This window comes from Cygnus atratus, chromosome 5 (assembly GCF_013377495.2).
Source record: "Cygnus atratus isolate AKBS03 ecotype Queensland, Australia chromosome 5, CAtr_DNAZoo_HiC_assembly, whole genome shotgun sequence".
Classification (NCBI taxonomy): domain Eukaryota; kingdom Metazoa; phylum Chordata; class Aves; order Anseriformes; family Anatidae; genus Cygnus; species Cygnus atratus.
Genome location: NC_066366.1, coordinates 6,607,971 through 6,635,493, shown reverse-complemented (window position 1 = coordinate 6,635,493; position 27,523 = coordinate 6,607,971). Strand labels below are relative to the sequence as shown.

The window sequence follows — 27,523 nt, the reverse complement described above, 5'->3', positions numbered from 1 at the left end:
TAAGAATGGAAAAATGTCAAAGCTTGCTGTGTTAACTACACAACGCTTCATTGCAGAATTCCAAAACTGGATGTAGAACACTTGTCACATTGAACCATCATCGAGAAAAAGCATACCCTAATAAGGGGAAAAAAAACAATGCATACTCTTACAGAATGCATATTGAATGGCACACAGAATGAAAGAATTGCCTTCACAGAAGTTGCTAGTTAAGAGAAACCACTGTGTTTCATTGCAGCAGTGACTCAAAAGCCTTTTCATAATCTGCAAAGAGATTCTGGAGCAAATAATGAATTGTTTTATGCAGTAGCACTAACAGATACAGTTTAGCAGAAAGTGTCCTCACAGCCAGTGGGCTTCTCAAAACCTGAAGACAGATCAACAAGTAACTCAACCAGCTGACAACTGGAAGCTGGAAAAGATGTAGAAAGGAATGAGAAATTATGATACACTACTTCAAATTACAGCTCCTTCATCGATCCAGATGAAGATAACCAATCTGTAGCTAATACGTGATTCATATGAAAGCTCTGTATTTACGATAGGATCTTTCAGGTTCAGACATTGGAAAGAAGCTGACATTTGGGTCTCACCTGACACACACACTTCTCCCCCCCCCCCCCCCCCCCCTTTCAGAACATCAGTAAAAGGATCAGCACATGATCTCAACAAAAGAAAGCACACAATGAGGAAAGTTGTCACTGTCTTCGTTACACTTGGAAGTGAGACTTCAAAAGTGTTGTGAACAAGTGTTTTATATAACTAACATTTCCAATATGTTTCTGTCACCCCACATTGAAAGAATACGACAGAACAAGAAGCAGTCCATGTTTATTCATGTGAAAACAGCAACACACTATAGAAGAAGGTTCATAGTAATCTCTTCATTAAGTATCACTTCCACTTCAAAATTAAAACTCCTAATACTTTCCCATGATGTTATTTTTATGATCAAATACAGAAATTATCTGGAAATCCACTACTATTGTACCACAGCAACTGAAACTAACAATGTCAATTATGTGGATAGCTTTCTGATATTACACATATTATAGGACCATGGCAACTATGCAAGGTGTACATGCCTGTATTTACATATTAAGCAGAAAAGACAGGAAAGAAGTTGCATTTAATTTCTAGTGCAAGTCTACAATAATCACACAGACATAACAACATTTATTAACAGGAATGGAACAAGTCCACACATGAATAGAAAAGATCATAAATAATACAGTTGTAAAAAAAGATTAAAAGTCTCAGACTGAGGTAGTCAAGAATGTGCAATATGGATGTTTGTACAGAGCACCTGTACAACGGTTTCTCAAAAGCAGAAGTTTTCTATAAGAAATGTGGTAAAATAGGGGAAGTAGGGGCAGGAGGGGAGCGATAATGGGATATGTTTTCCATAAGAAATTTACACAAATTGGCTAGCAATATATACAATATTTTCAACTGAAAGAACCACTAAACAGAATCTCAGCTAAGAAGCCTATTTTACTACAACTTCTGATCACTCCAACTTGATCCTGACAGACGTCATTTCCCATTTCTCCCCAAGCAGAAGTATTCTGGAAGCGTAATAATTTTTTTTCTGAACTCAGAAACAGATTAAAGTAAAAGGGGAAGAAAATGCTTGGAAGAAACACAAACATTTTAAACAAAAACAATTTTTCTAAATGGTTTTATTTACATTTTTCATATACAAGTATGTTAAATGATACATTCTGACTAGTATCCACACCAGTGTGAATTACACGAATTAAAGATACTGATGTATTGCATATGATGAAATGCAAAACAATCAACCCTAAGCCTTGGGCCCACCATCTGAACCCTCATACAGCATCTGTTTTGTTACTGAGACATCTAAAATTCAAAATGTTCATATCAAATAGAAATTATCTGAACAATTGTATCTAGTTTCATTTGTTTAGAACAAGCAGTAACACAGAGGTCTTACTTGGAAAAAAAATTGCAAGATGAAAAATACATATTAGCAGCCAAACACTTTACATGCAATTTACTAGTTTTGTATTTATTGTTTCTAGATGTGGGGATATTTGTCACAACTGTCTTGTGCTTTTAAATCTTTAATTATAGAAAATTTTCAGTGCCTACTAACAACAGTTCAAAGTGACCAAGATATAATGAAATATGCCCAACAGAAAAGGTAAAAAGGTGTGGTGTGAACTGGCCTGAAACATTCAGGACAATTAAAGTTTCAATTTAACCTGTCAGCAACTAAAAATTCATGAAGTGTTGCAAATACACGAACATAGTTTAATAAACGTGCTTAAAAGGATTGTCAACCTAGTGATTTCTCAAGGGAAACTAGAAGAAAAAAAGGCAATGATGTCAAATGTTTGTTGCAGAACTACTGAAATACCCACACCACCAGTAAAGTGAAAGTTCTTTCAAGTGTATGAAAGGAATTAACAGGTCTTTCAGTATCTAAAAGATTGGTCAAACAATCAAAGAGACAGAGGAAACAGTAACAGACAGCTCGGCCTAGAGCATCACAGGGTGTATTACAACAGAATTTATTTTTACATTTCTGCAGCACCTTTTAGCCAGATGCCAAAAGCACTTTAATCATTAAGTGAGCCTCACAACAACCCTGTGAGGTAGGTAGGTATCTGTGTTTTAATAATGGTAAAAACAGGTTAAATAACTTACCCAAAAAGGCACAGCAAATCAGCAGAGCAGGATAGAATCCAGATCATGTGATCTATTAATTTAACATCATGGTACACATGGGACAGATTTACATGATCGTTTTTAAAATTGTCAAAGAGGCACTGATATGTGAATTGATTCAAGTTTTCTGGAAGTAGATTTTTATGGAAAAAGTATCAAGAGAAAAATGTGCTTCAAGCAAGTAGAGAAAACAGTCTGAGTAACAAGAGTAATATAACTGCTCCAATTCCTAAGTTTGGAGAGATGACAAATATATTGTTAACTACTTTTACTTGTTAAAATGTATAAAAATAGACTAGTCTAATTCACTAACCAAACTCTATTTTCACAAGCCTTAAGCATTTAAATGCTATGACCCCAAAATATTGTGAGCCAGGAGACACTTTATCCAATTCTACTAATTCCACGTCCTGCAACTGCTTCTCTGAATGTCAGAAGAAATAAAGTGTGAGAATCAAAATTTCTTTTTGACAAATTCAAACTTTAATATTAAAGTTCCACACAGCAAAGTGTCAAAGTGTGCTCTTCCCAGTTAATTTCCCTGTTCAAATGACTGCCAAACCAGCCATAACCAGAGATCAGTGACAGTGATCAGCCAAGATCAGAGACCAGAATCAGTGCTTGGCATACAAAATGGAAACACAGAGTATTCAGCTAATTCAGCAAAGTCTGTACATCAGTGGCAATACATTAGATGATATACTACGTGCTGAGCACTGCTTTACACTATATTCCACTAGGGAACCAAGTAACATAGTAAAATAAAACAGAGACAGTGAGTAACACTGTCATAAAAAAAAAGTAATCACAGCAGTAAGGTCTGCAGTTAAGTTTCACACTACAAAATGAACCAGCATATGCATGGCAACAGTTTTTGTTCATATAGCTTATAAACAATTATTTTTACTTGAAGACTGGAAGTAACTGAAAAGAACACATTCCTCAAGTTAGACAAAGGGAAATTTAAATATTTCTAATATTTTTATGAAGAACATCTGTTACAGGGCTAAATCATTTTTCATGAGGCCACAATCATAACCTTTACCCTAGCTCATCTTCCAATAATAGAACAACACTATGTAACGATATTCATCTCAGACTTGTGTAGTTCACTGGACAGAACTATCCAGTGAAAGACAACCTGCCAGAAAACAGCCCTCACCTTCCTCTCTTTCTGTGACACCAAGAGGAAACAAGTTACCATGTTAAAGAGGAAAGTGATATGCTTGTTTTGACATCAGGAAAAACATACCTCACAGATAACTGAAGATGTAGCAATTTCCAGATTTAAATACGGAGACAGTGAAAGTGAATCAAAAGCAATGCTAAACTCAGATTAACCACAAGTTTACTTTCCCAACTCAAGGCTGGAAAGATCTATAATTCTGAAGTATCCAAGGAAAACCTGATAGCAGCAGGAGAATGCTAGGATTTCCAATGGAAAAAAAGATTTCGGGAAGTACCTTCCATATATTCCTTGTACATCTTAAGGCTGTGAGAAAAGAAGCCTCAAAACAATTCCTCTAGCTATGTCAGGTAGACTTAGAAAAAAATAATTTAACTTATGCTCGTACTGTTAAAGGAACATTTGAGAAAATATTTCACTTTGAATTTACTCTGACAGGACTACACATATGATGTACAACTTTAAACAACACTGACAGTGTACAATTGTGTGAATATATTTTTTAGTGAAGAATTTGGAAATGGGAAGTTATTTCGGCTTGCAGCTATAAATGGTTACATATACTGAAACAGGCAGATATAAGCATGTTGATTAGGAGTTGTATCAGTAACTAAGTGAGCTTTGAAAGAATTACTGGGAACAGGAAAGAAAAGTTGGAAATGTAAGTCATAACTGGAGTTTAAAAAATGTCCTCCTCAGATAAGTTCCCAAAAAATAAGCCCTTGCATTTCTTTTAAGCATAACCCATTCCAAGTGTAACCTCTACCAGATCTCCAAAGTTCACGTTTTTCCAATTTTTTGAGTAACAGAATCATATATTCCATTTCTCTTATATTTCGAATGTAATTATAGACAGACACCCACACGCACGCGTGCACGCACAAGCTAGTGATCTTACTGCCAACTGTCTCCTTCTCAAGTTTACCTTGTGTTACTCGGTTACCATACCAGCTGTGTAGAAGCTCATCTTCTCTCCTTGAAGAAGCACCTAAGAATTACATCCTAGACTGTTTAAGCTTTGCCACTGTTTGTGGTTCTAAATATTATTAGATTAGAAATTAGTTAAAAGGTATTGATTAAGGGAGGTAATGTCTGTCTATTCATCTCTGATCGTGGTTCAAGACAGACAAGAAACCTTACACTGATAACAATACTTTCTGCTGAATGATCTATGATGTAGTACATAGTACAGACTTTTTGAGGTGGTCTTATTCACCTCTTAAATTTGAGTCATGGGAAAGATAAAACTTTTAAATAACCACCAAATCCCACAGAACTCAGGCAACTTTCAGGTAATCCTCTAATTAGGTTAGATTCTAAAGACTAGATTCTATAGCAAACATTGAAGGGTACAAGAGGCTAATGAATTTGCCTGTAGGGTGCCAAAGGGAAAAATTCACATCTGTATGTGTTAGTGCATTCACAATCTCCCAAATATGTCCAATCACCAACATTCCAGTAACCACTACAAGCTATTAGAAACGAAATAGTGTAAACTCAAGGATATTTCATTCAGTATTTTTCATTTGAGGTTATACTATTACATCTTCCTACAAACTGCAATATAAAATTTTCTGTTAGGTTCCCATGATCCCAGTTTTATTTCATAAGCTTTAAAAATTTACTGCCAGGATGCATTTGGATTCTTAAGTTAATGTAAAATATGATATAACTATACAATGAAGTTTTGCCACTCAAGATTGCTGCTTATCAATTTTCACATAAAATAGTAAAAAATTTAGCTAGCTCATTTCTTATCTACGAAACACAGGTCCCCACCACTCGTTCAGAAGACTTGTCTCAAGAAAAATGTGCAGCTAAAAGATGCCCATGAAAAGTATGTGTATTGTTATAAAGTAGTTACAGAAAATTAAAAAAAATACCCACACTACAGTATATTTCATAGCACATCATTAAAGTTTAAGTGGTCAATGCACTTAGTGGGTACAAAAATGCTGTAGTTTTATAGTTACGTGAATAATCCCAATTTTGTTCGGATTTCTAGCAGCTAATGAGTAGTGCTAACACATTTTCCCAGCATTGTCGTTCCAGAACTCAGCTGCCATCCCCATCCCACACCCTCCCTGAAAACACTACTCACAGAAATACTCAATTCCCTATGGAAGCAAAAATATTAAAAGATCCAAACATCCACAGAAAGTCAGATAAAGTTGTACGTATGAATAAAAAAAAATGTCCTCTAAATAAATGACACGGGAGGCAATAAATTGACACGACAAGTAAAGAAAAGGCTAAAGCACTCCAATACCAGTGAAACTGTTTTAATGTTGTTGCAATTCCATAATGCAACAATCATCATCTCATAAAAGACCCAATACTTTAGAATTCATTTTAATTACTCCTTTGTACCTATTTTACAAAATAAACGCAAGGTATACTTTCAATCCCCCTGTCTGTAGACTGTATGTGCCTATCTTATTTATGCTTATGAGAGTGTAAACTTAAATTCCTATTAAATGTTATATAAGAAAGAATGTTAAAATATTAACCTCTGCTTCAATGTACAGTTTCCAGAATCTGCCAGAACTGGGGAACTGGGCAACAAGGCGTTCATAGGTCTTCCGTGCTTTGTCTATAGGTTGATTCTAAAAATTGAAAATCAAAACAGCATTTACAATATTATGATTTATGTAAATGAATATGCTGATTTTACTCCAGAACCAAATAGTGTGAGTGGACCATAGATAAGGAAATGTAATCCTATGTCACTAAACCTGTGCCTCTCGAATGAGAATGCTCCAAGCGTCAAGGTCATATGGATTCTCTTCTAATTTCTTTTCAGCTTTCTTCACTTTTTCTGGGACATATTCGGCAGCCTAGAAAAATTAGAGAGAAGACATAAGAGATCACAAGTAGAGTTTCACAAATTCAATCCCAGCTACAAGGTCAAGCTAATGACAACACACTGACAATGTAACATTCCAGACTTCAGATTTTTATGCTGGAGCTAATTGTAATTTTATCTGTAAAAGCAAGTTGTTTCAGTAAGATAATGTATTCTTACCACAGGCTCTACACATCTGGTAAGCCAGCAAAAAGCTAGACTAAACTAAGTCATTTTAGAACACTAGAACAAACTCAAGTTTGCCAGAAAACTTAGTGCACTATGAACTTCAAACAGTTGTACTGACCTGAAACTTTTAAGACGGCTTAAGTAAATTCAGACTGATTTTTGTATTACAGCCCTCAGCCAAACAAATCCAGTTTACTGCTTGAATCATTCTGCATAGGCAAGACAGTAAGTATTTCATATCACAAGTTACAGATTTAACAAAAAAACTAGGAGATGACAGTTCTAGCAGCAACACTTACATGCTATCTACGCACGATTTCTTTCTGGTTCATTTCCTGATCTTTCAATCAGCAAATTCTTAGTTGCCCTCCCGTAGCTTTGACACTACCTACCATAAAACATTTTCTTTACACTGAGACATTCAGATTTGAGTTTAAAACCTTTTTTTGATACTAAAATCTATACTAAATTGAATGTTAACTTGTTAATAAAGCTACTCTTGCAGTATAGGTTGACATTTTCTTTTGAAGTTGTTTTCGTGGAAATATCTTTAGGATCTCCAGAAAAAAAATCCCTAGATTTAACGCTGTTGGCATGAAGTATATGAAAATAGAATTACTATCTATAATGATCACATCCACTCAAGCCTTTTAAATGCATGCTTATTACAACCCCAAATGCTATGAAGCTTTTTTAACTGTGAAATACTGTTCTGACCTGTGTACTTTTTTTTTTTTAAACGAACGTTCTGAACTTGGCTCATTTTCAGGCAGTTGTTAGCAGTTCCAAATCATATGATCAAGTATGCTTTGCTCTCATGCAGTAATAATATGTATTTATACTATTACTATAAAATATTTATGGAGAAATTTTACAACTTATCTACATATGTACTGTTACAATACACCATTCTGTATTGTACAGGAGGACGGTGACTTATTACTGTACAGAACACTAAAAAACAAAACCTGTCAGCTGCTATAAGATTATTTCAAGGAAGTCATTTTACTTCTTAATATTGGATCTAGGCCAATATATAGCTCTGAAGATTATAAAGACAGTAAGCAGGACAGAGAGAACTAATGCTCACCTCTATCAAAGGTTTCATCATACACAAAAAAAGAGAAGGCAACTAGACATGTATAACACTACAGAGTTGTGATTTCTCATGAAATTAACAAGCATCGCTATTGCACATCACTTCTGAGGACCAGACATTCTAAGAGTAAAAACCCAAGGTATTATTAACGGATTTTACTGGAAAATCATTTATTCCTCAGTGCAATAATAAACAGAACCATTACAGTAGTGTTATAAGAAGGTAAGCTGCCAGCAAAGTATTGTGCAACACAATGATTTTTAAAACAAGAAAAAGCTGAAGATAGCAAACACAGTAAGCCTGCAAGAAAGATATTCCTACCTAGGAATATCAACTTTATTTTCAGCAGGTCCTCTTCCTCCCTCCACCCCAATTCGGTTTTACTAACCTTTGCAGATATACTACTATACTGAAGTTACTTATGTTCTATGTGATAATTCAAATAGAATCATTTCAGAAGGTTACTGTATTTTTAATATTTCTCAGCACTACTAATTTTCCTGTCAGTCCTACTAGCAGAATATAAATCAAGTTATTTGCCTTAAGACTTCAAATTAGTTTTTTTTTTTTTTTCACTTGTAAAATGGACAAGTGATCAAGAATGTTGCTGAAGCGTTACACTGATGTGTTTGAGCAGTCGTGTGAAAGGGAAAGAAAAAAATCGTAGAACATGCTTTATAGGAGTTTATGTATGAAGACCATTATTCTTTTTAATTCAGCTCTGAGTCATTCTTAACAGTAATTGCTTGGTGCAAAGCAGTGTAACTTTGAAGGCAAGTATCACATCCCACAGGAAATTAATTTGTAAAATTAATTTCATAACAGATTACATTTAAAAATTTAGCTCAAACTTGACAGTTCAAAAGTAGTATATTTATAAATCTCCATATGAACATCTTTACATTTCTAAGTCCATTGAAATGCTGACTGGGCAATACTGCAGACTGTAGTTGAAGTAATACAGCTCTAGGATGTGAAACAGTATGAAACGAACTAGTGACATTATTTTTTTCCAAAATGACATGCATGCATGAGCATATTTCAACTTATGGACGACAGCACTGAATCTGAATTTTCCAAACTTAAAAGACAATTTATGTAAGTTATCTCTACAGATGACCCAATACTGCAGGTTTTTTTATTCAGTAAAGCACTAAATTCAAATTTGCCCCACAGCAGTGGTAAGCATTGCTTCTCATTGTATTCTGGCTCAGTGAAATCTATTTTTCTCAAATATTCAAGCACGCATAGATTATTCATTATTCAATTAGACAGAAACGCCTAGTTTGTAGGAGTACTATTAACACTGGCTACAATTTATTGCTCTACGCTACACAACAATTGAAACATTTCTTCAACCACCCGGTCCTCTACTGCAACTAGTCACTTCCAAACGGGAAAAAGTAGAATGGAGCATTGTAGTGCATCTCAACTCTTTCAGCAGTAGCTCAGCTGTATTACCTCAAACCTTTCCATGTGACAGACTTAACTCAGCTGATGCTGCTGTAAAACAGTTAAGGGCTTCCAGGAAGTCAATTTCACCCATGCAGATATAGGGCAATAACCTCAGAATGGCTGCAATAAATTAAGCTACTGCAAAAATAACTGCTGACACTGCATAATCCCAGTAATCCTACATTAATGTTGTATGTGTGATATAGGACTCCTAATCCATGTAGGAAGCATAAGAAAATCTTGATTCTTTTATTTGAAAGAAGTTGAAGGACTAATTTCTTACATTAGCAAGTATTCATTTAGCATCAGCAGAAAAAGTTATCCATGCAAACAAAAGAAAAACACAGGAGCTCTGCAGAACTGATAAATGAGATATGGTCAGGGTTTTAATATGGACTGTTTGGTATTGCTTATATTTAACGTCACCAGTAAGAAAATGCCCAAACTCTTCAGGCCAGTGAGCATTCCCTCTCCCTTCCTCTGGCTTAAAAAAAATAAAATCTTATAAGAGCCATCCACATGTAGAGCAAATTACACTGCAGGCAAACCAGCGTTCAGTTTATATCTCAACTAAAACAAGTTCTCATTACCTTTCACCTTCATGCCTAATCATTCCCAACATGCCGGAGAAATCAACGCTCAGGCTTTCCAGTGCGGACCACTTTGCCAGAGCTGGGTGAGTGAGTACACGCCTGCATTCAGTGACACGCCAAAATCTCTGACGACTAACGTCTAATGTAAGCATGCAGTGAAGGGGAGCAGGGAGCTGTGACTTAACCTTGCTCAACTACAACTAGAAAGATCACAGTCTTGAAAACTGCATGTTAACTAACCCTGTGCTTAGAGCTGCTGTTAATCACAGCTTGGGAGCACATGACTTTTGATTATGTACTTTTATTTGTATCACCTGCACAACAGCCAGTATCCAACACCGTAAATACTTCACCCACCGGGTGCTGTTCACTGACATGATCCTGCCCCTATATAAGCATTTTCAGTTCCTTCCTCTGGTTAAGGCACATGCCTGAGCTTGCCTCATTCTGTACCAAGCCAGTTCAGGGAGTTAAATCAGCAGGAAAAAAACCCTATTAGGAAAAGCAATCAACTTTCTGATTGGCTCGGCTCCCTGTTACCAGGATCAGATGTGATGAAGAATACGGAATTCAAAAAAATATAGAACTTCAGTCCCAACTTAGATCGGCAGAAGCTACCATAAAAACTACCAAATTGGATACTAACTTTTAACTTTTCTTTAATGGCTGGATAAAAATGCTGCAAAGAATTGTTGCATTCAAACTGGAAAAGTACTTTTTGTCCTTTTCTTTTGATAACTGTGTTCAGTATACCTCCCGTGTAATTGGGCTCCAATCCCACAAACAACCTGCTCAAGGTCACTGAATCATTTTAGCACTTAAAGTTCTATCAGTACTTGTATTTGTAACATCTAGCCTGATTCACAGCTTTCATTAGTTGTACACAGATAAATGGCAATGGATTCTTAGTTTCACAGATACTAAGAGCGTAAAATGTTTCTTCCAACAAAATCAGTCAATTGTACAAGAGCCACATCTGAATTCATAAAATATGTCAGAGGGAACAAGAACACATGAATTGACTTTTAGTCTTTACTGCAAGTTCTTTTTAATCACCTTCAAGGAAAAATTCTTGGTTTATACCTTACTGCTAAAAGCATCAGTTAAGAGTTTCCCCAGGCCTCTGACAGTGAACCTTCATGATTCCAAACCAGCAGAAAATACCTGGCCAAACACCTTTCAGCTGCTCACACCATATAATGCATCCCATTGCTTAAAGCATCCTGCTTCCACAAAAGGAGCTTTTGCAGTGAAAAAACACGCACCTTAAACGTTGTTAATTTGGTTAAATTACACATTTGCCCAGCCTAAGCTTTTCCTTCACGCTTAGTTATGGCTATACACAATAAGAATTAGCAACTTGCTCTTTGCATGTTGCACATCCGGTACTTTAGTAAACACCACAGCACTGGACCTCCTGCACTTTCTCTGTGTACTAATGATTGTTTCTGTGGGGGAAACAAAGCAAGATACTTAGTGTCCAGCAACCATACTTCCCCTACTAACTTAACTCACTGTTGACAGGAAAAGCTACTTAACCCAGAACAAACACCCAGCTGCACAGTTATTCTAGGACCACACCGTATTCCAGATTGCCTTGTTTAACCATGGAAACTGGCGTCTTTCCTGAGTTCAACAAACAACGATACCAAAATGGAAAGTATTTCCCATAGGCAACTCTTGAATCTATTTATAATACCTTGCCTTCTATTTGGCCACTAAGTAAATTCAACTGTGAACACAATTTTGGAAGAATCTTTGCCCATTAAGACTGGGTCACTATTAACAGACGTAACGCAGCATATTAATCTAATAATTTTTAAAATTATACTTTTACAGGTAAACTTCTATGAACAATTATCTGGGCTGTTTTATATCTCTGTACAAATCAAGAGCTTTAGATTAATAAGGATTACCATTCTTTCCTCATGAGACTATTTCCCAAATGTTAGCATTTAGACATTTTCCACTTTAGCTTCTTGGTGTATCTGGAACTTATTGTCCCAGAAAACGCAGCTTAAATATAGAGCTTGGTTACAATTGTGCAAAAAAATGGAAAAACATCCGCAACACCAAGTCCAAAGTCTTTCGCCATCAAACCTTGTTTTCATTCTATGTACTACCAGTTCCTACAGTAACTGTAAACAGTGATAGTAAAGCCAGTTATGTACTATATATGCTACTATGCTAGGTTTTTTTTGTTGTTTCAAATGACTCCTCCTGTGAAGCTCAACTCCCACAATCCTGCAAAAATAAGCCTTTGCTTTCAGCACTGTGCTCACCAACATCTGTTTTTAAAATATTAAGCTTAAGTTCCTTACATTAGCATTTACTACCGCACTTCGAATTCAGAGACTTGTACACTGTACTGTACCAGATACAAGGTATGAATGCAGTAGAGAGGGACAGGAAATACTACCCAAAAAAAAACCCACAACAATATACTTCTTTCAAGGTCTTTTCTATAATCACAGAAACTACACAGACTTTTTTTCCATAGCTCAGTCTTGGAGCAGATTCATATTCATAAGAGGTAACCTGCATCGCAGGCTGAGACACAGCTCAGAAACCAGTACAGGAAGTGGAAAATGCATGTTTCTAGACTTAAAAAGATGAGAAGTAACCTATTGCAAGGGTAAAATAAATACCGCGTCAAGTCTTCAGATAAAATTATTGTCTGGCAACTTTGTATTTATTAAATGAATAAGAGAAGTTGCTCTGTCATAGGAGAAAGAGGCAAAAAGAGCACAATGCATTTAGGCCTTCTTTGAGAGTACCTGGAGCAATGACCACACAAAATGAAACCAGATACATTACATAAAGGTCTGGAAAAAATGTAAAAAAAAATTATAGTTGCAAGCGCATACTCTTTTTAACCCTGACACATGCAAGAGATTGGGAAGAGCTTGTCAGGGAAAATGAGGGAATCTTCTAGCAAACAGCAACAGATGCTGTCTACGAAATAGACAGATAAAAGTGTTTGGTATTCTAGAAACCAACCCTGTAAATTATGGCTGGTTAAATATCATGTAGACCTTGCCACGAGTTTAGGAGGGACCTAACAGATTTTAAGTTCTGGTATCACTCAACTGGTTCTGCAGAAATTAGTTTGGGTCCAGCATAGCAAACGGTACTAGAATTGAAACTATTCTGACTCCCAAAAGGGTCCATGCAGTAATGGTGCCTGCATCACGTTCCCACGTCCCATCCTATCCCCTCTCCTTTACCCCACTCTGTTCAACAGTAACAGTGCGGGGAGGAGACAGCCTCCACCTGGTAGCTCAGGCTCCTCCTCTACCACACAGCCATGCAGCCTAACTAAGCTCAAGCTAAACTCAGCTTAGCTAAGCTCAACCTAAAGGCAGAGAAGGCACGTTCCAGCTGTACTGCACATGGTGTAATAAAGCCTTCTAATCTCCATCTGAGACTTTAACCTTACAAAGCCTTTACTCTCCCACTCTTGCTACATTCAACATGCTCTCCGTTCTTTCCTGCACTACCACAGCTTCGTGCTCACAGCAGACAGCATGGCAATTTGTTCTTCATCTGGCTGCTTTTGGAAGTCCTCTCCAAGTCCTAAGATCTAGGAAGCAAGATGTAGATGCTCCTGAGCATTAATGAGTCAGAGCTAACAGTTCTGGTTTGTGAAAGGTCTTTAGCATCTGCATCACACACTCTAACGTGCACATCTTGTGCACAGCTAACTGTGGTCACCCCTTCTACCAACCGAAGTATGTGACTGTCAATAATAATGGCACACGAAGACTCAGAACCTGGTCACGCAAGCAGCAGAGGAAACGTGAAAGAAGAAAGCCAGATGCAATCCAACCTTTGTCTAGCTTCAGCTTCCCACGGAAAGGAACCATTAAAACTGTAAGGTCATTGTGCATGTAAGGTCAGAGAGACCTTTGGCTAGCAGCACTAGGCTACGCTATATATCAGCAGCAGCGTGGCAGAAAAGAGCAAGGGACCACTGCCCCAGTCACAATGCTCTGCTGTTCCTTCTTGGACAGACACACCGTGACCAGGTAACTGTGTAACGACCACTGTTAGAGCCACATCAACGCTTCCAACACACCTGCCGCACAATGCAGCTGGACTGGTGTTAACCGAGGGTGGGGAACCTTCATGGTGGTATTGCTCAAGACACCAATATTAAATTATGTCCTATTTTAATATTAGGAACAAGAAACAGAAGCCTGCCAGGGTTTGAAAAATAATATTGTAGAGGGCAATGTACAGAAACTGAAGAAAATTGATGGAAGGAGTTGACCATAACAAAATTGGAGGTCTGGGAAAACAGAACACTGCTTTCATAAAGAACATGGTGTAAAGAACAGATTTAACGAAGCCTATAGAAGTTTTTTATATTTGAATTGTACCCAATGTGAAAACAGTAATCAAAACCTGATAAAGGCTGAAAGTTAACACGGACTTAAAAAAATCCAAGCTATATATTAAAATAAATGACTTACATATGCTGCAAATAATTTGCATTTTTTTTAATGTTAAAACCCTGTGATATGGCACCACAACATTAAAACTAATGATACTAAAATAAAAGCTATTCTGGAAAGTATATAGACAGTAGTTCAACCTTTTGTATATTAAGTCTTTCCTTGCGAAAGAAAATAGAGCCTTAAGTCAACATCATTTGCTCTGTAAGTTACCCAGTAATATATTATAAGTTACAGAAACGAAGACACCACTTTAATTGAGTTTAATTATGCAATTAACTGTCACTGCAACTTCAAAAAAAATATTGTGGTGGGTAGCTTGAATGTGAAGCATATTACACATCGGGACTGTCAACATTTTACTGTAATGTGTTCTTACTTTTTGTGATGAAGTAAACCTTTCTGAAGAACCTCTCGCTTGAGCATACAAACATTTACTAACCTCACTAGTGTTGAGCATACAAACATTTACTAACCTCACTAGTGTTGAGCATACAAGCTGGTAATTCACAGCATGTTTCCCTAACGAGAAAGAAACTGGGTATTTTACATTCTTGCCTGCCCTACCCCAGAAACTAGTGACTTTACAAAGAGTTTATATGTCACCCTTTCACGATACAGGCCCAGATAGACAGAAGCATAACCTGTTTTGGAAAAAGCCTTAATTCTACAAAGAAAAGCTTCTGAAAAAGGAAGTACTAGGTCATTGGCTTGATTTAAAGAATTTGTGTAGGCTCCGCAGGCAGCTGTAGGGATATCAATCACTTCTCCCCTACCCAGTAACTTTCACCCCCCACCCCACTGCCCCGCATAACGCAGATTTTAAACACAGCCCTAACTTTTAAGGAGAGCTACTTAGAGAAATTCTGCCTCCAAGTAGAAAATATTTCATATTAACACTAGACTTAAAAATCTGGCATAAAATCCTGACTGCATCTGCCCAGAAAATAAGAAAATATGACAAATATGTGGTTTTAGCATATTAAAAAAAAACAACAAACAACAAAAGAAGCCAAAGCCAATTGAAGCAGCAGTTATTTCTCCGAGAGCAAGAATGATGTACCACAAAAAGAGTTCTTTTATTAAGCATATATTTTGTTATTATGTTTTTTATATTTTGTTTCTAATTTGAAAACATTTTAATACTTCCGGACCAAAAACGTGGTGTACTTCTGCTGTATTTCTCAAGAAGCACACAACCTTCTACGTTAAACGCAGGTGTCGGGCAAACACTAGCTTTATAAAACCCTGCAAACCTGTTGGCACAGACAGTTTACTGGGGTTTAAGCCCTGGCGTACGCGACCACTACCCACGACTGAATGAGGCGTGCAAAGCAAAGCGCAGCTCCCCGGAGCGCCTGCTGTCCCCGGGGAGGCGTTAGGGCCGGCTCAGCAGCCCCAGGAGGCCGGGAGGGCCGCCCTGCACCGAGGGGCCACGCCGGGAGCACCCCCCCCGTGCTCCCCTTCCCCTCCGCGCGGCCCGGCTGAGGGCACGGCGGCGGCTCCTCAAGATGGGGGAGCCGCTGAGGGGACGGGCGCGGTGCCGGGGCTCGGGCAGCGGGAAGGAAGGGCCGGGCAGGGCCAAACCGAGCAGGGGGAAAGGAAGGGCAGGGCAGGGTCGCACTCCCGCACCCCAAGCGCTCGCCGAGCCCCATGGGCGCCCCGCCGCCTCCCCCCCAGCCTTCCTCAGGGAGCGGCCCGCGGCCTCCCCCCTCCCGCTCACCTGGTCGCCGGCGCCTCCGTCTCCGGACATGGCGGGTTAAAAGAGAGCCGCGGCGCGGAGCCCCTCGGCGGCTTAAAAACCCCGTTAAAAAGCGCCCCGCGCCGCCACCGCGGGCAGCTCCCCCTGCCGCGCCAACGGCCCCAGCCCCGTCCGCGCTCCCCACAAAATGGCGGCGCGGCGCCTGCGGGCCGGTTCTGCGCGGGGGCGGGGGGCGGAGCGGCGCGGCGCGGGGCGTGCTGGGAGCGGCCCGGAAGGGGCAACGGCAGCGGGCGCTGCCTGGCGGTGCGCGGGCGGGAAGCGAGGCGTGAGGGGGCGGGCGGCAGCGGGCGGCAGCCTCGGGTCCTGAGGGAGCCCAGCGGCCCCGGCCCCTTCCCTTTACCCCTTACCCCACTAATGCCGGGGCCCGCTGTGGAGGTCCCATGCCCGTGAGGGCTGTGCCCCGGGAGTGTAGTGCTGTCCCGCGTCCCCTGCTGTGGAGGGAGCCCAGTTGCTGGAGTCCTGGGCACGCTGAGCAGTAACCAGGAGGGCTCGGTAGACTCTAGCCCAGTCCTCCTTTCGTTCAGGACCGCTGCCGTTTGAACGATGCCTGCTAGCAGTAGGCCCACCTCTTCCACCTCACCAGAGCTCTCCTTAAGGCAGGAGGCAAGTGCAGAGGGCAGGCTGAGAGGTCAGCAGCTCCAGAGACCTCGAGGATGCAGGAGGCAGCTCCCCTTAAAGCTCCTAAACTTTATGTACAAAGCAATCGCTGTCCGTGAGAGGGGCTTTGAGCCGGCCGCTGCAGAGAAACGGGCAGATGTAGGAAACAAGCTCAGGCATGGCAGATGCTGGGGTGAAAGCTGACTTAGCTACCTTCAAAACAGCAGTGTAAGTGTTCTTAAACTTGTATAATATGCTCATATTTATGCAGAAATACTTTAAATAAGTTGATGTTAATACTCTTTGGGTTCCTTTCAGCTTTGTCTTCCAGAAGTCACCTTTTTAAGCTACAGTTGTGTGGAAAAAGGACATAAGGAAAGCAACGCTTACTTCCTAAGCTTGACCAAAAGGAAAAAAAGGTGGCATGTGGGGGAAAGAGAGTTAGCATTTATTTGACCAGGCTGTGGAGTGATTTTTTTTATCGGTACTGAAGGTTTTTTATCTTGTTCTTCATAGGAGAAATCCATGTATGCCTATCAATCTCTTGATAAATAAGCCGTGTTGGTCTCAGATTTCTTAAAGAATGATGATTTTGTGGTAGCAGCCTACCTTGTTTTTCATGGGCTTTTCCACGTCACAACAGCTTCTATTTTGAAAATATTTGAGATACGATCGTGATTTCATTTAAAAAAATGTGTTTTTCCATTTCCAATGTAGGAAACCTGTCCTTATAAGGCATCACTTAAAGCAATGCTGGTGAAACTGCTACCACTCAATACCTGTGCTATTCTAGGCCTACAGGATGTCAGCTGTTTCAGTGGCCTTGGTGAAATTTTGGCCTAGATTTTTAGGATTTCTGGTACTCATTTGTTTTACCTGCATGGATTTTCTGCTGTAATTTTAGGTGCTTCTCTATTACCTTGTTCAGTTTCTTAAAATGATGAAGGCGGCTTTGGACGTTGATATCACCAGTGACATCTTGCTCATCCAGTAGGGCAAGTTAGTAAAGAGTGAAATGAATGATGCCTAATGTTACTTAGGTTTTTTCTTTGTACCTCTTACAGCGTTTCCCTCCTACCCCCAAATAAATATTTTATCTCTTAATCTGGTGTTGCTCTTTATTTTTGTAATTCCACACACCGAATAGGCCTTTGGCAAAACCCCAGCTGCTGTAAATACAGCTAGTGCCTGCCCCCTTTCTGTCAAGTGCTGCTGTGATAGCTTGCCTGAAATGCAGCTGTAATACGCATTCTTAACACCACAATGTATTAGCTGGAGGAAATTACGAGGAGCAATAGCTTACAGAAAGAAAATTGTTTAAATTCTTCTTGATAAGTTATGCCTCACCACTTCAGCCCTGATAGCTTGCCTTGATTTGAAGTTACATGTGAAACTTTTCACATTTATGTAATAATGAAGATGTTTGTGTTCTGGTATGATTCAGTCAAGAGGCAGTATCACTTAAAAAAACAAAAACTGTGTGTAAATTTTAAGTTATATTTCAAAGTAACTTAAAAATGTTTCCTAGTCTTAAATTTAGAGTCTACATAGAACATTGTTAACTTAATTCTAGTTTTTTTCTGAATGTAACTTCAATTTGGGTCTCATGCATAAGTCTTCTGGCTTGAGTACAATAGTGTTTTGTGTTAGTTGACCTGTTTGATAGGTTGATTTGGAGTTTTCTTACTGATGGTCTTGGAGCAAATAATGGGGATGCTATGGCTAAGCTTACAATGAATACTTAGTTGCTAACTCCTGTGTAGCTCAAATGTTGTTTTAGAAAGTGGCTGTTCCTTACATTTGTTTTGAAGCTGCATAATCACGAGTAAAATAGCTCAAGGCTTCCGGTTCAATGTAACTGGAGTAGTGAAGACATGATTACAGGCCTGTCTACTTGGAAAAGCTGCCCTTCAATTCTGAAATCGCTGGTGATATGAAAGTAACAGGATGTTGCTAATGTATTATGCTGTAGTGATTCATGCTTGGGTTAGTCACTGACATGAAACTGAATGGCAGGCTGTGAGTTAACAAGTGAGCTATTGTGGATCTTACTGCTCAGAAAGTGGCTGTTGCTGAAGTTATGTATCACAAATTGAAAACAATCAGAAACTGAACATGAATTGAAGACGCCTGCAATACATATAGCAGTTCAGTGGTACTTAAATGTTTTTGCTAGGAAAAAAAGTAGATACAAATTGTGCCACTTGAAAAAAGGAAGAAGAAAATCAGATCTTAAAACAAATGGATGTTGATCTTTACAGGGTGGTAGGCCAAGACCTTGGCATTAAGTGGAGCCTGTTCAGGAGGAGGCTGCTTTCACAGCATTCAGTCAGTGGATATCAACTAGCTGCCATATCTGTCTTCCAAGTCATTCTAGCTGCCACAGCAGATTATTGTGTATTACTAGTTATGAGATCCCAGGTTTTGTACAACCATTTTAGCATCACTCTGTAACCACCAAAAACATTGTTCAGAGACTTTTTTCGATAGGATTTGCTCAGAGGTATAATTACTCAAATGTAGAGAGAGAATGCTAGCAGTTCTGAGATTTGAACTGCCCCATTGATTTTTGTGTATTAATGCTCAATCTTAAGCTGCCTGAACACAGAGGGGATTGTCCTCACTTCTCCGTTATATCATTGGAGGCTGTGGGCTCTATCACCTCCTCCTCTAGGATGGATTTCAGCATAGGTACAGGGGAGAGCACGTTGAGCTGAAAACTGAGAGCCCCTGTCTTGCTGTGGGGTGGTGGTGGGCCCTGCTGTTGCATCAACTGAGAGTTCTGCAGGAGGTGAGTGCCTTGCAGAGCCCATAATCTGTCCTTCAGCTTTTGTGTTTGACAGCACCATGGGGATTCTGTGGACTAAAGAAGGTAGTCTAAATACATATTTCCACAGGCCGTAATTATGAATGAAATTCATGTTTCTGCCAAACTGGTTTTGCTCCCTGTTTGACATCCACTGTTCTAGAGTGAGGTGTGTCCCACTAATTGGCTACATCAACTACAAAGATGAGGAAGGAAGCAGAACCCAAGCTAATATACTTTAATCTTTTTTTTTTTTTTCAGTCTGTACTGGTACTGCTGGAGCTTGTAGTGAAGAGAGAAGGAAGCAGCAATGGGGATGGGGCAGTGAGGAGAACGCAACAGTGCTCAGCTGCAAATGGTATCCTATAGGGACCTTTCAGCTGACAGGAATGTCAGTGTATGAAATTACTTTCACCAGTGTGGGACTGGTGGGAGCAGTGGCATCAGATCTGGTGCTTGAGTAGTATTCTCTGAAATAAAATGTTGTGGTTATTTTCTCTCCCTGATCCCCATGTCAGGTGTGGCACAGCCACTCACTACAGAGAGCCACGATGCTTCCTTTGCTCTAAATCCATGAGATACAAATCCAGAAGTAGTCTGGAGTAGTGAGCTGCACGTTCATTACGTTAAACTCTGATACGGGCACTGTTGGGTTTGGAATATGGAAAACATTACCATGCTGGAAAGGTGTGGGATCTGTTGCGGCTTCTGTGTTGCCAGAGATGGTAGTGGTCTTTTACCGTCAGTAGTTGGGGGAGATGTCTTATTTTGTTCCAGCTGTGCCTTTTCTCCAACTCATGCCTTCCATTGTCATCTTCTCCGTTTGATTACTGTAGGCCATCTCGGCAAGAAAGCCATGGTAGGAGACCCAGTACGTGTGCCTTGTTCCAGCTACCAGTGACTGAGGCGCCGGTGCTTGTCATACGGGTAGAGGCTTTCCATAAGGAGAGCGTGCGGAGGCGGTCGTGTGTCCTGCAGAGCATCTAGGCTATGGGTATGGAGATGCAAGCGGTCCCAGCATGTGAAGGTACAGGTCTCCTCTTACCCTGGAAATCGCGCTTCACGATGACAGCGTCAGGAAGCTAAGAAGAAGGGCATCGAGGACATGCAGTAGTAAACGATGAGGGTATAATGTAATCAGTTTCTTTCGGGGAGAGGAGAGAAATTTGTCAGGTTTTGAAATTAGTTAAAGGGAGAGAAACCAATTTAGAAATGTAGTAAATAAGCAGAAAACAAACACAGACAAGTGAATGGTTAGGGTGAATAGTACAAAGTAATTGTAGCAGCCTACATAGTTGCAGTAATTCATGTTATAGTGTAGTAAAATGTTAAAGTCGGGGACTGAATCCCAGTCTGCCCACCACCAGTTCCCTTGCTTGAACTGGCTGTCATTTATGTAGCACAACATCGCCTAGTGTGTTTTTTTCCTAAGCAGCATTTCAGCTTTCCAAGCGAAGGACAACCAACCCACGTTTAGGCTGAACAACTCCTCGGGTCTCGTCCTGTTGTTATTCCGGGATCTGGGGAGGTCTCCCGGGGGAAGCGGCTGTTCCTGTGCCGCCGCTCGCTGGAGCAGTGTCGGCGCTCAGCACCGGGCACCCGTCTCCTGGTGGATCCGTCGGGATGCGTGCTGCCAGGAGCTGAGATGTGCTGCCAGCAGCTGCCGGCCGTCCTCCCGGAGCTGGGGCCTCGGCACCCCGCGTCCCGCTGGCGCTGGGGGTGCGCTCCGGGCCGGCCGCAGCTGGGGCTGCCCCGGGAGGGGGCGGCCGAGAGCCGCGCCGGGGGGCTCGGCAGCCCCGGGGGCTCCTCCGGGTCCTCTCCTGCCGGGGCTGCGGGGCCTTGGTCCTGTCTGACAGCAGAAGCCGCTTTCTATGAATCGCCCCGTGAGTCACAGCTCGCAGCAGTGAGTCACTGGGAAGCGCTTAACTCTGCCTCGGTTTGGAAAGTGATGTGCGTCCTGCTTTTAAGGGTAGGCAAGCAATAATCAGGTAGAAAGCAGAAGCACATGGAAGGAAAACCCAGGCTTCAAAGGATGATTGGAAAGGAGAGGGAACTTCCCAGGGTTCAGCACAGCAGTTGTCATCCAGCAAGCGAGGAGGAGAACAAAGCGAGGTGGGGCAGAGCGTGCTCGTTTGTGGTTGGCACTGCACGCTTCTGCAGACCAGCCTTCCGCCTTGGCTTTCTGGTGTATCTTTGTTCTGGGTGTAAAACCATACCGAGAGCCTTTTAAAAGCATAGGGTGGGTTGCAGTAATTTCTGACTGATGAGCAGTGATACAAAATTTAGTGTTAATTGTGATTATTAGAAATAATACTGCAATGCTTCAAAAATGCTAGTCATTAATCACAAAGATAGTTTAAGCATAGTGTTGCTTGTACTTAGATGCTTTCTACTTAGCGTAATAATCCCCTCTTCATAAGGTGAGGGTGTAAAAGTAAGTTTATAAGACATTACATGCTATTCATTTTCATAATACATTGGAATACATAAACACAGAACATCACAGGTTTCCACCTCAGGCTGTTTTGGGTAGAACTCTTGTTTTCTTAAATATAAGCTGTCCACAAGCTCAGAAGCTCGCCCTGCTGACATAAATCCTACCTATTCAAGTGCTATGTTTGTGCAGCCTAGAGAAACAGGAAAGGTGGAACTGGGCAGGCGGTCCACCTGTGCTGGGGGTGGGGAGGTTGCTATGTGACTAGTATTTGGTGTTTTACTTGAAAGCCCAGCTCCAGGAAACAGGGCTTTACATAAGACTCAATCAATCTTTCTTCTAAGTTTGTTTCCTTGTATTATGAAACAAAACTTGATTTTGTGATCCAGCTATATCACAAATTCTCAGAAACGTAGACGCAATGTAAAGGAAACCAAAGTTCTGGGTTGTTTCAATCTCTTTATTTTAGGCAGACTTGGTTCATGAACCCTAAATACCAGTCCCTTCCTGGTGCTAGAATAGCAGTCAGCCCCTCTCCACGTTTGTGGTGTGGGCTGGACAACTTGATCCACAAAATATTCCCTGCTTCAGTCCACCTGCAAAGCCTACTGTGACTGTACTGTGTCCTAGCTTAAGCTACGCTTCTGTCTCTAATGCGGCTACTGTCAAAGTTCATAGCTATCAAAGGTTATTTTGAAGAAATAACCAGTTTCTGACTCCTGTGCAAGCTGCCTCATACTGGTGATGTTACCTAGGCCAGATTTAGACTTGCATGCTGCACTTTGGATAACAGCTCTCTTTGAGTTCATCCCTGTGTAAATTTACTTTGGCAGATCACATGCCCTTTGAGTTACGGTTTATGTTTTTGTATTTAGCTATAAAGCGTTTGGGTACCATGGTGATTAGATCACACAGGCAGACAGTTAAATCTGCACTTCATGTAAGCTGACAGCGCCAGGTTTCCCTTTCATAAGAAGTCAGACTTTGTGTTAGCAAAGCAAAGCTGTGTTCTCTAATAAATAAGGTGATTTCAAGTGTTAGATGTGCGCTATTTTTCAGTGAATTAAAAGGTACACAAAGGAAAGGAGGTGCTTTTAAATTTTCTTAAGTAGCTAGACTTGTAGTTAGCAGTGAAGTTACTGCTTTTGAACCTGTCATGACACTTCTGCTCAGCCACCACATGCTAAAGTAGAATTTGCTTTTTTTCTTTCTAAAATAGCATAACACTGCACTTTGGAATCTTAGTTAAAGGAAATATCTCAACATAAGTATAGGAAAAATATCCTTATGGTCAACAACCTGAGAAGCATTGCCTCTTCTAAGCGGCTCTAATTACATATTGATTCTGTTAGAACGAATCTTACATTACAGTTCATTCATGTTACGCTTACGCATTTTTTATTTTTTTTCCTTGTGTTATTTTGACAGTTTTTAAATAATGAATAGATATGTGTGTACTCTGAAAACGTCATTTTATTTCATTAGTATACTGAGGACAATGAGGTGGAAAAGGGAATGTCCTACAGAAGTCATATTTACATATTAGCTCTTGTTCCAAGCAGTAATTTTCCAGAGACTGTCTGGGGACAATTCCTGGGGGAGGAATTCCTCCCTGATTAAGGTGTATATTATCAAATACTTCTGGAGAGTTGCTATTGCAATACGGTGAGGCACTTCCAACCCTCGGTGATGAACTACTGGAAGCAGTTTTTATCCTGTGCTGTTACCCCAAATGTAATGATCCTGCAATGATTTAATACAACATCAAGTGCGTCATGGATTATTATTTGTTTGCTCCCTAACTGGGAGTGATCTGCCTTTATTTCTCATTGTTCAGTCTTTCCGTTGCTGCCCTTCTTGCAGTCGTTTGTCCTGGTTGTGTTCCTTAAGCAACAGAACAATAGCTGCTGTGTATCAGCAGCATACATCCATTCCACTGCAGGAAATCTCAGTGCAAGCTAGACCTGAAGTGAATGAATACCATGACTTTCCTTTTCATTTCTGTGTTTTGTTAGAAATTAAGAGCATGGAAGGATGTATGTATCCCAGCACAGTTTGGGAATGCAATCCACACGACTATGATAGTGTCAGGAATATTGTCAGTGCTAATTACCTTGAAAATCCAAGTGCTCATTGCAACAACTGTAGCTTTCCCAGTTGCAAACACTGCCAGCAGATCTGCAGCCATTTAGGAATCATTGTTGTCACAGGATGATAGAAAGCAGCCTCTGGTCTATTGTTGGGATGCTGAAAGTACCAGGGGACCCTCTCAAAAAGCTACATACATATAGAAAGCTCTGAACTGCCTGTGGGTTGAACATATTTTCTCAAAATGTACTTTCTGCAATATGTGCTCATGTTGCTAAGTGTTAAGTGGCCTGTGTAGGAGTCACTGGTCTAGCAGAACAGAACAAGTTTTGGTCCATGGGTCTGCATCACAAAGTCCCGCAAAGTTGCTGCTAATCTTCGTGTACTTCAGCTCTAAAACAGCTTCTGAAGCTCCCATCGCTATCTCCTAGCAGAAGCGTGGAATGCCTAAAGAGCAACAGGTCTCTATCCTAGTAGTTAGGGAGAGCAGAATCCATTTGTATGTCATACAATGACCTCTCCCTGCGTTGACTTCGTTGTTGCTGAGAAATTAATTTCAAGGCCCTCCTTTGTCCCATGTTCCCCCACATTAACAAAGAAGTTATTGCTTAACTCCTTTCAGGTGCAAGTTAGAAATAACACACGTGCTATGGTCTTGTCTTTCTCAGAACAGAGAAGCAAGCAGCTCTGCTTGTCCACGTGCTGGTGATAACTTCCATGCTGGTGCAGCAGCGTAGAAGTTATCAGCAATGGAAGGATGTATTAGTCCTGCTGAAAAGCACGGCATAGCTCGCTTTGTGGTTCACATAATGAAGACAAATGTTTGGGGAGTATGATATGCTGATGACTGTGCGCATGTGATAGACTGAAGGATGGCACACTTAATAGTGTCTAGTAAGTCATTTGCTCATCAAAGGAGGTAATCATATTGAGAAAAGCTGAAAGACAGCAGGTTTGGCTGGTTGTGTTAGAGTAGTTGAAAGGTTTAGTGCATTGCATATGTTGTCTAGCTCAGTCTGCTGTTTTTTTTCCCAGCTATATCTTTATCCTCGACTTGACTTTTTGTTTCTTTCTTTCCTGTATGACTCATTCTTATAATACCCTTTCATTACATTACTTGCTGTTTTTCATAATGACTCCTCTTCCTTCTTTTTGCTATCCTCCTTTTCAGGTTTACTTTGTGAATTCGTAGGTTTATAAATTATTGATCTCTTCCACGTTTTTCTTGCAGAAGCTAGCTCTTCGTACTAGTTACCAGTGTTAAAGAACTATGCCAAAGCTATTTACCAAGTCATTGCATACCTTTTGTTTTCCAAACATATTCAAGCCTGTAGGGGAAAATGCTGCTGCATGCACCAGAAAAGTGAGAACTCAGTGAGAAATGTAAGTTAATACCAAGAGTTAACGAGGAAAAATGTCACTGTTTTAAATATAGTTGGTATAGTCAGAAATGACCCTTAGAATCTGATACATTTTGAAAACATATTTACTCATCTCTTCAAAGTTCGCAGAAGAAAACCGTGGGTTAAGAGTTGTTAGAGCTGGTTTTATCCCTCTCCTATTAACTTGGTTGAATGTACTTCATTTATTCTGTTTTTTTGAATCTAACTTGTATTAAAAAGGAGGCCATATAGCACATCACAGTAACAACATTAAAAAAAAAAGAGGCATTTATAAAACCCAGTTATGAGGTTGTTGGGTGAAAAGGCAAGTTCAGTCCTTGATTAGGAAATCTATTTGTTAAAAGACCTGTTTAAAATATTTAGTAATATTAAAAGTATTATTTCAAACAGGCCTTAGGAGCTATTTGGGCTGGTGCTATTGTTTCTGTATGCTCAGAGCATTTGCTTATACATTCTTCTCATAGCTTGGTTGCTGGACATAGGGTTCTAGAAAATAAACTGAACTGTTACCAAACGTGAGACATAAGTTGCTTACATCTAAGGTGATAGCATGTTTCCTCAGAGATATTTGATAAAGCTTTCTGGTAGCATTGCCATCTATTTCAGTAAAACGTCTGAGTGACAGTGAACAACAAATGACTAAGAAATTACAATAATGTCAGAATGAGGAATGAAACACACATTTGAGAGAAACCATTTTTTATTTTAGGAATAATACTTTTTCTGAATTCAGAAATGATTATCTGGATATGTAGGGCTCCATTAAAGCAATTATTTTGTTTCTAAAAGATTGAGAGTAAATACATTTTCCAATTATGTTATGAAAATAGAAAGATGAGGAAATACTTCACGTACTTGTAGAATGATAAAATTCAGATAAAGGTTTGTGTTACTTTTCTGTGGTCAGTACCTGTAAATAACTGTAGGATAGCCTTTGTAGGAGGTGCCCAGATTTCTTACTGGGGGTGAAGAGGAATTTTAACTTGTTGGCCGTGCGTGTAGTTCTCTGGGGCAGTGCAAACATACAAAAAACGTCTGAAATAATATTTATAGTGCAGTGTCAAAACACATAAGAATGAAACCTGCCATAGGCTAGGGCAGGTAGCAAGTGCTCAAGGGAGGATCATCAGTTTGCACAGTTAGTAGTGTAGGAAAGAGCAGTAGCTCTTCCTTACTTTCTCTCTTTAGCCGATTTTGTAAATAAACTGTAAGATACAAAGCTGTGATCTTCAGCATGTCAAAACCTGTCTTCTTGTAAGGAAGGAACTGCTTGTTCTTCCTCCTTCAAAATGTAGATACTTTTGGACCATGCCTGAAACTTAGTCAAATCCATCTGTAATTAAAGAGTGCTGAATGCTTCTTAAAATTGGAGTGTAATTTGAAAAATACTATAAAAGTAGCCATGCTTGGATAGGCGTTAATAAAGGAGGAATAAGTCCAGACCTACTGTGCTTGTTCTTATCTTTGGATTAAATTCTGATCACAGAGAAGTCAGCTGTAAAACTTGCAAAGATCTTAATAGTGGACTGCTCAAAGGAGTTGCTTTTCATTTGTGGCACTTCAGCTGCAAAAGGGTGTTATTGTAGATTCAAAGTAGCCATCCTGTTTTGAGGGCAACACTTCCCTGCACTTCAGGTCTATCAGATCTTATGGACTGTTGTGTTTTTCTCTGATCTGCAAGAATAACATCTTCTTGTCCCAAAGACTTAGTATAAAGATGTAAAGAGGTGCTGCAGTTGTTCCAGAGGACTTCATATTTTTGACAACCATTGGCCCTTCAGATCTTTTTGGGAACTGGCTATCTAACATTCTTTTGGAAAAAATAAATCATAAAATGATTATTGAACTGGATGTCTGGCCTACATCCTCGGACTGTTTCCAGACCAGAAAAAAAAAAAAAAATAGAATAAAA

The 27,523-nt window shown here is 40.0% G+C and overlaps 1 protein-coding gene across 1 annotated transcript in view; it reads right to left on the bottom strand.

The window, feature by feature from the left end:
• CSTF3 (cleavage stimulation factor subunit 3) overlaps nt 1–16,469 on the bottom strand; it is a 50,640-nt gene extending 34,171 nt beyond the window's left edge. Inside the window, exons 1-3 of the mRNA XM_035549986.1 lie at nt 16,245–16,469; nt 6,619–6,720; nt 6,394–6,489 (exon numbers count right to left, since the gene is read on the bottom strand). Coding sequence (XP_035405879.1) covers nt 6,394–6,489; nt 6,619–6,720; nt 16,245–16,274 — 228 coding nt within the window. The 5' untranslated portion in view covers nt 16,275–16,469. The remainder of the gene's footprint in view (nt 1–6,393; nt 6,490–6,618; nt 6,721–16,244) is intronic.
• Between the last annotated feature and the right edge of the window lie 11,054 nt (nt 16,470–27,523).